General features: G+C 38.2%; 1 protein-coding gene across 5 annotated transcripts in view; it reads right to left on the bottom strand.

Moving 5' to 3' along the window:
• Positions 1-217: 217 nt before the first annotated feature.
• SLC39A8 (solute carrier family 39 member 8) overlaps positions 218-10,985 on the bottom strand; it is a 70,413-nt gene continuing 59,645 nt past the window's right edge. For all 5 annotated transcript variants that reach the window (XM_070263352.1, XM_023637636.2, XM_023637640.2 and 2 more), the window contains 3 exons: positions 4,173-4,380; positions 3,794-3,978; positions 218-1,738 (listed from right to left, as the gene is read on the bottom strand). In XM_070263352.1, coding sequence (XP_070119453.1) covers positions 1,589-1,738; positions 3,794-3,978; positions 4,173-4,380 — 543 coding nt within the window. In that variant the 3' untranslated portion in view covers positions 218-1,588. The remainder of the gene's footprint in view (positions 1,739-3,793; positions 3,979-4,172; positions 4,381-10,985) is intronic.

The raw sequence follows: 10,985 nt of genomic DNA, 5'->3' as shown, positions 1-10,985 counted from the left end.
TCCTCAGATCGAAAGTAAACAGATGAAATGATAAAAATAGATTCTATGTTTACAGATTTTAATGCACAATGATTAATCTTTACAATACTTATTTGCTGAATATTTTTGAAATAAACACATCACCAATTTCCTATTTATGTCTCTCCCACATAATACCAGGTACCTAGAAGTCACTCAAAAAGATACATATTAAAATGAATAATGAATGACACAATAGTTGGTTTCAAAAGTGTTTACTATTTGGTCAAATGATATTTTTTTAAATGTCAATCATAAAGTGAAATGTACATTAACATACATGTTAAATATTCATCAGATCTGCATTATTGCTATGTGACACCATTTTATGGTCTACGGGAAACGTAATTCCTGAGATCACTGTTGGCTTTCATCAATCATTTTCCTCACTGTCAAATCACCTTTAAGTGACTTGGGAGTGTGAATTGGGGTTAGGTTGTTCAGGTTTAGACCAACTTTCTATATCTGCTAAATGAGTAAACAGGATCTATCTTTTATAAAAGGTAGAAAAATAACCATGGTGTGTGGAAGTCTTTTTCCAAGGCATACTATATAGGAAAAATGCAAGCTGAACACAAAAGAAGTCTTTTCTGAATGAGTCTCAATCACCCATAGGAACATATGTTTTCTAGTTAATCAGTCCTTGACACAGCAGTTGAGCTGTTATTTTGCATTTATTTAAAATATCCCTGCTAAATAATTGTGTTCATCTTTAAAAGTAAATTGCTTAAAATTACATTCAATTTCTTTCTACAAACCAACATATTCTTCACCTTCACAAAGCAAACACACCACACACTGAGAGTGAGTTGTCGTCAGCTGTTCTGCCGTTTGTTGTGGTGCAACCACGACGTAAGTCACAAAAAAGCAATTCTGGATTTTTAGGGAATCTACTAGAGTTTACATTAGAGATAAAGTATCAAAGTCAGAACTTAGTAGGGATAACAAAACTTCATTGATTTCATAATTCATATTATTTTAGGATGGTTTTCAAAACAAACCTACAAGTGCCTACCTAAAATATGAAACCAAGCAAAGCTGTGGGCCAGCTTTCTTTCCTGGGTTCGCTCAGGCCGTGCAATCATTTCTGCCCGTGTCGTATATGTTTTGATTCTCTTCCACATTTCAGCATACTTGCTCATGAAAGCACTAGAACAAATTAATTAAAAGAAAACCACTCTGAAACCACTTAACTTTTGATCCTCCCAGAGAGGTTTAAAGGCTTATACAGCCTAGCCTGTATTTTTCTCTGGGTCTCTGTGGCTAAATGATTATAGAATGCATGTTTCTTGCTTTGTGATGATTCCTAATATGCATGAAACATGGAAAAGTGGGTGTTTGCCAAAGATCTCATATACCAGGCTTTTCAGCTGGAAGTGAAAACCTTTTGAAGCATTTTTAACAACAAATAATGGTCTATTTCACAGATCTGAAACCAATAATCAGTTTTCTTGACTTACAGTTGAAAATGAAATTACCTTTTAACTAAATAGGATCAGTTTAAAAATCCCTTTGAAGATGTTTTTATTTATTAAATGGCTTCACTAACAACACCATCTTTCATTTCCTATCACTCCAATTCAATTTCTCCTGCGTACAAAGTAATAAGCAGAATGGCTGTGAATCCCGTTAACATTCCAGCATTCTGAATCATGAAGAAGGTGAAATCGGTTTTTCTTCCAGTTACCTTTTCTCTCAGCATATCGTTCATCTCTGGAAACTAAAACAAAGACATATTGTTAGATAACTGTTGCCATCTTGTGGTAGAACATAAAACAGTCATTTACAGACTTCCGTGGGGGTGCGAGGATGATCATTTATTTCAGAGGTTTAAAGCTTTTAGTATAGGTAGCATAATAGGGATCTCTAGCCCTATCAGACATCAACAAAAATAAAAGCACTAAATAGTCTTCTCCAACTGAGTTAATCAACAGGATGGGGTTCATCTCATTTTATGCCTCCTCTCCCCCTCTTCTCTCCCTCTCTCTCTCTCTTCCTTGCACTCTATGCTCCATCTACAACATTCTTTCAGGAGCTCAAATGCATCCAGACTCTTTCCATCCTCAAAATCTTCACACCCACCCAAACCTCTATCTGCACTCTTCTCCCTCCAAGTTTCAATGAGCTAAATCCTTCAGGTTTCAGCTTAAATCTTACTTTCCTAGAAAGTCTTCCTTGGACCCTCCTAACTTACGTTAGGTCCCCTATTATCACCTCTCATCTCACGTATCGCTCTCCCTGTTCCTTCACAGCCTGTCTATCTGCAGCCCTTCAGTCATGTGTGTGATTCCATTTGAGTGCCAGGCTCCCCTCTTTGTGGACAGAAGGCCCAGGCCACAGGGGCTGTGCCTCTTTGGCTCACTCCAGTGTCCCCACTGTCTTACAACTTCCAGGCCTGGTGCAGAAATATCAATCACTAGTAGATGATTAAATAAATGTTTTAGAAATCACTATACAGGTAATTCCCATTCTCTTCCATTTGCTTTCTTTTGCTTGCTCTACTTCTCACAAAATCATAAACTTTTAAAATAAGTTATGCACTCTTCTGGGGTTGAAGACTATTAACAATCTCATCACAGTGAAAGCAATTAAAACCCCAAGTTTTGTACTTAAAATCTACCCTTTCTCAGCAGATAATTTCTACTTCCTGAAATGGCTCCGTGAGGATATCTGCAAATGGCAGCTTTTCAAAACATTTTCCAAAATGACTTGCTCTCTATGCAGGGGAGCACTGCACCAAGCATCCGAGAGGCCTCCAGAGCCCACAGTCAATCCACATGCTGACTGAAGCAAAGGGCTACTGGGATAAGATGCGAGAAAGCGGCAAAATCGTTCTGAAAACGGCAAAACTGCCGTGAGTATATAGAGCGTCATTTGTTAGTGTTATTTCTTTAAACTGAACAACTTTAATAGATTCTGTTCTTATATCAGAGAAAAAAGTGATGGCCTAGTATCAAGACTGCATGAGACATTAATTCTGTGAAGAAAAACAAAACTGGAATGATGGTTCCAAGAGGTGAAATCCCTGCTCTTATAAGGGTCTGTACAGAACAGAGAACAGAGCTGGATGGTTATCATTGGAGCTCAGAATGCAGATGAAGGAAACTAAATTATTAAATTACGTATGTAATATATGCTTAGTTCCAAATGCAAACAAAATATTTCTCGATTGGCATACACTTAGCACATTTTCATGTTTCAGAAAGCTGTCCATGATCCATTTGAAAACACACAAGACCATTGATGTTCTCTCTCTTACACATACAGAGACAGAAGGACAGAGACACAGCACAGACATGAACACAGATACAAATATATACTGACCCAAGTAAACATCGTCCAATTTTATCAGTTTTAGTTCAACCCAAAAGGCTCCCACTGTTTATAACTTTGAAATAACAAAATGCTATTTACTCTAACAAGGTATTCCCTTCCCGATGTGACATCCTCACCACAGGCGGAAATGTCCTATGAGGATACACTATAATAGAACACAAAGTTTACCCAGAACATGGCAAAAATCCTGGGGAAATAGCTCTGCTGTAGCAAAAATAAAAAATTTTGTCTTCTATCAATATGATCATAGATTTTAAACAATGAGAATCACTTTCAAATTACTATTAGTACAAAGTACTCAAAAAGAGTTATCTGTTGAACCAAGAATGTTCTAAATTACAACAGTAAGGACTTTTTTTTGGCACTTATTCAAATCATAACCCAGACATTTGTTTCTAAATTTTAAATTAAAACAAGATGAAATATTAAAATTTCTTACCATATCTGCCAGAGAAATATAGAGGAACATGCCTCCAGCAAGTGCAAATATGATATTTGGAGCAAAATTGTTGCCCACCAAAATGCCAAAAGCTAGTCCAACATAGCAGGAGCATGCGGAAAGGAAATTGAATAATAAGGCTTGTCGAGTGCTCATTCCTGCATTGAGTAGGATCACAAAGTCCCCTAGAAGAAGAAGAAAATATCAAGTGAATCATTTTTTCAGTTTTGGGAATGAGATAAAAGATATCCATCAATGTCCAACAAGGGCTCCTTCATTTTGATGCATCAGCAGGATTTTTAAGAGTGTGTCACCTGATAGGTGTCACTATCCTGAAACCAAAAAGTATCTGACTTTGCAACATGAGCAAAGCCTTTACCTAGCTCATGGGGAAACTCCTCACACAGGATCGCTACCGAGGTGCTGACTCCCTGAAGAAGAGACAAGGTACAGGAAGCCCCAATGGCCAGCCCATCGATGAAATTGTGGAGGGCGTCACTGAGCGTCACCATCCAGGCAATTGTCCCTATCTCCGACAGCTTGGGCCCCTTCAAACATGTACATGAACTGGACTCCTTTCTTCCATCCTGTAAAATAATAGACAGCCAGTCAACAGGATAACTAATATTTGTCGAGTCTAAGAGATATAGAGAAAAAGGACATGTGTTATGTGTTGAGAGAGACAATGGTTCACAAACAAGTCTTTCAGAGTGGAGAGGCACCCCTAATCATGTACAGCAGAGAAAAGGCTTATGGCAGGGAGAAGGGAGCTATTCCTGAATAGATGGACAGGCCTTGAACCAGCCCCTCCTCTCAAAAAACTCTTCTAAACACTGGAAGCAACGCTGGAATAAGTGTTTCATTTCCTTTCATTTTAAAAGGTAAATCTCATCAACATAAAAAGAATTTCACCTGGTCCTAAAATGTTGTCTTTTTACTTTACAGTGTTAAAAGACAAACTCAGGCAAATTAAAAATGTTGAGATTATTTGAGAAAAACTCTATTCAAATCAGGTAGAATCAAATCATAAGTGGTTAGGACACGCCACTGACAGGAGCTGAGGAGAGAGCCACATACTGAAAAGGTGAAAGCAAAGCACGGAAATCACTGGTTGGCTCTGGCTTAAAGCCCAGTTGGCTGGTGTAATGGGTTGTCCTTAGGTTTCAATTTTGTAATCCGAGGCACATACAGGCTTCGATTTTGGTTTGTTGACACAGGCCACCATGGCATTAGAGCCACCTCAGTCTAATGACCTCCTTGTCTAATTAATTTAACCAGTGATATATCTTCAATGCACACAAAATAAACAAGCACGGTTTAGTACATGTCAAATGGGTGGCTTGGGTAAGAAATGCCCCAAGCAGGAAGAAATTACTGCCACAAGAGAAACAAAGGTGGTCCTGGGAAAAGCCCTAGAGGAAGTGACCTTGGCTTTGCAACAATTTACCGCCAAGATACACTTAATAAGACCAGTTGTTTTCATGCTCTAACTCAGTTTACCTAATCACATGTCTATAATTTCCTTATTTACTTATGGTGATTTAGGGAAAAGAGTATAAGACCAAATCTTGACCACCTAATATTACATACAGAGTCTATATACAAACTACTTTAATTCTGAAAAAGAAATTAATTTAATCTATCAGCCATGATTCTCTTACTTCTAAGTACAAATATTATTGACTCTATTTATTATGCATGCTTTTAGCTCTATAAGCTTAGGTCTCAAATGGGACTGTTTGGTAAGCTAACAGTCATATATTTTTGATGGTTTTGGAACAAACGAAGGTAGGCAAACATTCACAAAGAGTTCTTTTTCAGTTTACCTGGAACTAAGTCACTGAGCAGAGAATTCAAGTTCCTCTACTTAAGGTAGAGAGTATTCTCTTCTGTCCCTCTCTTTTTTATTTCTGTCGCTGCTGTTGTTGTCTGCTTGCTTGCTTCTTTGTTCACTTGTACACCAAATGTGAGGCTAATTCTAACCTCAGCCATGACGAGGAAACACAATCTAATGAAAAGACCAGAGGGCTGAAATCTGAGAGACCTGGTTTCGAGCTGGGCTCAGAAAAGAATCACTGTGTAATCATCAGCAAAGCTCTTAACATCTCTCACCTTAGTTATTAAGAGAAATGAAACTCAAAGCAAAGTGCAGAGTAATCAGACTGAGGGAGAAAGGACATCATGGACCAGAGTGGTGAGGGTAGAGGGAAGACCGTCTAGAACCCGACGTAAGTATGGAGAGGAAGGAGCAAAAAGGAAAAGAAAAAAAGACTATGAAGACAAAATGAAGAAAGCAAGTGGGCTTATTGCAGAATGGTTGAAGTTTAACAGTTCAAGGCAGATCAAAAAGAGGAGGAGGGCAGGAGGGGGGAGGAAGAGGAGGAGGACATGGAGAAGGAGGCATGGCATGAAGTGGGAGGAGGAGGAAGAGAAACAGAAGGATGAAGCAAAGGAGAACAGAAAGGAGTAGGTGGAGAAGAATGAGAAGGAGGGCAAGGAGGAGGAGGAGGAAAGAAAAGGAAAGGACTTGGTGCCCTTCAGAAGGAGATGGGTCATATAAACATGAGTTACACCCGCAATGAAATCCTATGCAGAGCAGTAGAGAGGATGAATATCTGTATTTCTCTACATGTCAAGATTTCCAAAACTTAGTGTTGAAGTAAAAAAAAATATAAAACAGTATGTCTAGTGAAGACATTTTCGTGAAAATAATTATTATTATAATTCCATAATGGCCTAAGTGCAAACATATTTGGAAAGATACGTACAAAAATGCTAATCATGGTTCTCCCTGTGGGAAAGTACTGTGGTTAATCTTTGGGTTTTTTCTTTTTATCTTATATGGGGTGTTATGGATTTTTGTGTGTGTGTGTGCACTTTTATGCTATCTTAACTCGGAAAACAAAATGTTAAAGACGTGGGGTGAGAACCAGCAAGAGGGAAAAGTGAACCTGTGATGACTCAAGAGTAACCAGCAGACAAGGCAAAGCTGGAGAAGCAGGCTACCTGCTGGATTTGGTCTGCATTGAAAAAAGGGGGTATTGTCCCACCCAAGTGAAACTTTGTGTTGGGTTAACGGCTGCAAAGACCAGCACGAGCACAATTGGACCTCATTCTGCGCTGGAGGAGGCAAGATGAGCCATGATTGGTGCAAATGTTTTTACGGTTGTCTATATATTTTACTGATGAAAAGAAATAAGTTTTATTGGTAATTGAGGAGCAACCCACCAAAAGACACAATGATGATGACAAAAGGAAATATAAATGACAACAAACAAAAGATTAGTTATAGGCAAAGGAATATATAAAATCTATGCCCATAAAAGGAACACTGAATGCAAGCTGGCTTAATGATTAAAGGTATGCGTCTTGGCATTAAATGGGTGTGAGTTTGAGTAACGTTCTGCTACTTAATAGTTGGGGGTCCTTTGGAAAGTTACTTAATTATAGCTAATGCAACAAGACAATAAAAGGAAATAAAAGGTATATACACATTGGGAAGGATGAAATAAAACTGTCTTTGTTGGCAGATGACATGACTGTCCATGTAAAAAATCCAAAAGAATCGACAAAAATGGCTCCTGGAACTAGTAAGCAATTATAGCAAAGTTGCAGGACACAGGTTAACATACGAAACGTCAATTGCTTTCCTATATCCCAGCAGTAAACAAGTGAAATTTGAAATTTAACTCTAACACCATTTACATGAGCACTCAAAAAAAAACTGAAATACTAAGGTATAAATCTAACAAAATATGTACAAGATCGACATGAGGAAAAGCACAAAACTATGATGAAAGAAATCAAAGAACTGAGTAAATGGAGAGATACTCTATATTTATAAATTGGAAGACTCCATACTGTCAAGATCTCAAGTTCTTCCCAATTTGATCTGTAAATTCACTGCAATCCCAATCAAAATCTCAGCAAGTTATTTTGTGGCTATTTTGTGATTCTACAGTTTACACAGAAAGGTAAAAAACCCAGACCAGCCAACACAACATTGAAGGGAAGGAACAAAGTTGGAAGGCTGACACTACCCAACTTCAAGACCTACTGTAGAGCTACAGTTATGAAAACAGTATGGCGATGGTGAAAGAACAGGCAAATAGATGGAGGGGACAGAAGAGAGACCCCAGAAATGGACTCATGTAAATATGATCTACTCATCTTTGACAAAGGAGCAAAGGCAACACAATGGAGAAAAGATGGTCTTTTCCACAAATGATGCTGGAACAAGGGAACACCCACGCGCAAAAAAAAAAAAAAAAGAATCTAGACACAGACCTGACATCCATCACAAAAAATGGATCACAGATCTAAACATAAATGCAAAACAAAACTCTTAGAAGATAACATAGGAGAAAACCTAGATGACCTTGGGTATGTTGTTGCCTTTTCAGATACAACACCAAAGGCACAGTCCATGAAAGAAATAATCAGTAACCTGGACTTCATTAAAATTAAAAACTTCTGCCTTGAAAAAGACAATGTCAATAGAACGAGAAGACAAGCCACAAACTGGGAGAAAATATTTGCAAAAGAAACATCTGATAAAGGACTGTTATTCAAAATACACAAAAAACTCTCAAAACTTAACAAATAAGGAAACAACCCAATTAAAAACTAGGTCAAAGACCTTAATAGACACCTCACTAAAGACGATATACAGATGGAAAATAAGCACATGAAAAGATGCTCCACATCATATGTCATCAGGGAAATGCAAATTAAAACAATGAGATACCACTATACACCCACTCAAATGGCCAAAATCAGAAACACTGACAATATCAAATACTGGCAAGGATGTGGAGCAATAGGAACTCTGATTCATTGCTGCTGGGAATGCAAAATGGTACAGCCCCTTTGGAAGACAGTTTGGCAGTTTCTTATAGAACGAAACGTATTCTTATCATACAATCCAGCAATCAGGCTCCTTGATATTTACCTAGAGAAACTGAAAACATATTCACACAAAAACCTGCACACAGATGTTTACAGCAGCATTTCTAATTGCCAAAACTTGAAAGCAAGCAAGATGCCCTTCAGTAGGTGAATGCATAAATAAACTGTGGTACATCCAGACAATGGAATATTATTAACCCTCCCAAAAAAATGAGCTGAAAAGACATGGAGGAATCTTAAACGCATATTGGTAAGTGAAAGACACCAATCTGAAAAGGCTATATATACTGTATGATTCCAAATATATGACATTCTGGAAAAAGTAAAACTATGGAGACAATAAAGATATCAGTGGTTGCCAGGGGTTGGGGGAGAAGGGAGATGGATAGGTGGGGCACAGAGAATTTTTAGGGCAGCAAAGATACTCTATATGATACTACAATGATAGACACATATCATTGCACACTTGTCCAAACCCATGGAATGTACAACACTGTGAGAGAACTATAAACTATGAACTTGCAGTGAGTGATTATGTTGTGTCAATGTAGGTTCATCAATTCTAACAAATGTACTGAGCCAGTCGGGGATGTTGATAATGGGGGAGGCTATGCAAGTGTGGGGGCATGCGGTATATGGGAAATCTCTGTACTTTCTTCCCAATTTTGCTGTGAACCAAAAACTAGTCTTAAAAAAATAAAGTGCTTAAAAAAAATATGTTACTGGAATCTGACTTGAGATTCCTTACCTGTAGAGTGAGAAAATAATACTACCAACTTCACAGGAGTGTTGTGATGATTAAATGACATGTTTATAAATTGCTAAGTGCTCCACGAATGATTATTATGATGTCACATAGATCATTTTCTCTAACAAAGTGCAGATGAACACAGTATTATTACAAGAAAGAGAAACAATACCACCTTAAGAGAAAAGTGTGCAAGACAAAAGATTTCTCATGTGTGACCCTTGAATACATTCAGGAACACACTGATCAAGATTATTGGAGAAAAAAGGAAGAAAAATTAAACCTACCAAAAAAAAGAGTTTTAGAAAAGTGAGAGGGTAAAAAGACTTGGAAAAAGGAAAAATTTTAACAAGGATGCTTGAGCTTGGGCATAAATGTACTCTTGAAGAAAGCTATTGAACTTTCAACTTTTGAAGTTCAAGGTGTATGAAAGAGTCAGGAAGCTAATTAGCCAGAAAGTAAAACCCACCTGAAAAGGATGAAGTCTGAGTTAGTACGTTTATATGAATCAGAGTTGACTGGGTAAGGAGGAAAGGAATCTTAAAATTAATATTTTGCATTCCCAGCACTTCACAGTTTACAAAGCACTTCCATATGTTACCGTCTTTTCTTTTGACCTTTACAACATCCTCACGAGTGAAACAGAACAGATACTGGCATACTAACTTTAGAGATGAGGAAAATGACAATCCAAGAATATAAATGGCTTGCTCAAAGTCACACAGGAGGTGTTGGGATTAGGCTACTTAATTATTTACTGAGCGCTTATTTAATAGCAGAAAGAACTGTCCTAAGAACTGAGTACAGAAATATAAATAAAAGACTCTCCTTCTTATTGTAACTCATAGTCCAGAAAGGAACACCCAGGATTCAAACTTCAGGCCTGTGATAAATGCTCCTGTTTGCCCTTGCAGGATGACTCTCCACTCTCTCACCCTGCTCTCTGTCTTGAAGCGCCTTCCTGAATGGCTCCTTCCCCTCTAGTTTCCATTTGAGATTGACCACTGGGGAACCCTAGAGGGAGCTGAGGAGGAGACAGGAGGCAGAAGTCAGGGTATTTATTTCTCTGATACTCCTTTGTGTGGTCATCTCAGGCTGTCCATGACCCTCAACTGAAGGCCACAGCTCTTCTCAAGACTACTCTTTTCCCAGGTTCCAGTACCTGCTCCCTCTCCTCCGCCTTTTGGGTTCAAGGATGGTAACAACCCTGCCATTACTGATGCCTGGTTTTTATACCCCATTCACACCTTATAAATAAATCTTCCTGAAATTATTCTAATGCGAGTGTTCCATCTGTTCCTATTGGGATCCTAAATGATATAATCATTCATGCTGGAAGTGGCCATAACAAACACACCAAAAAAATGAGATTTAATTGGGTTTTTCATATATTCGAAGTATGGAGAAATGGGACATTGGCCCATAGGTGGGCTGCATTTTAGAGGGAAGCCCAGAACATGAAAGTGCTCTGCAAAGTCTACGCATGCTTTCCTGCCACAGCTCTTCTCAAGAATTTCATATGACCCAGCAGACCCA

Source organism: Equus caballus, chromosome 3, assembly GCF_041296265.1.
Source record: "Equus caballus isolate H_3958 breed thoroughbred chromosome 3, TB-T2T, whole genome shotgun sequence".
NCBI lineage: Eukaryota > Metazoa > Chordata > Mammalia > Perissodactyla > Equidae > Equus > Equus caballus.
The sequence above is the reverse complement of the archived record's forward strand: the minus strand, read 5'-3'. Positions and strand labels throughout refer to the sequence as shown.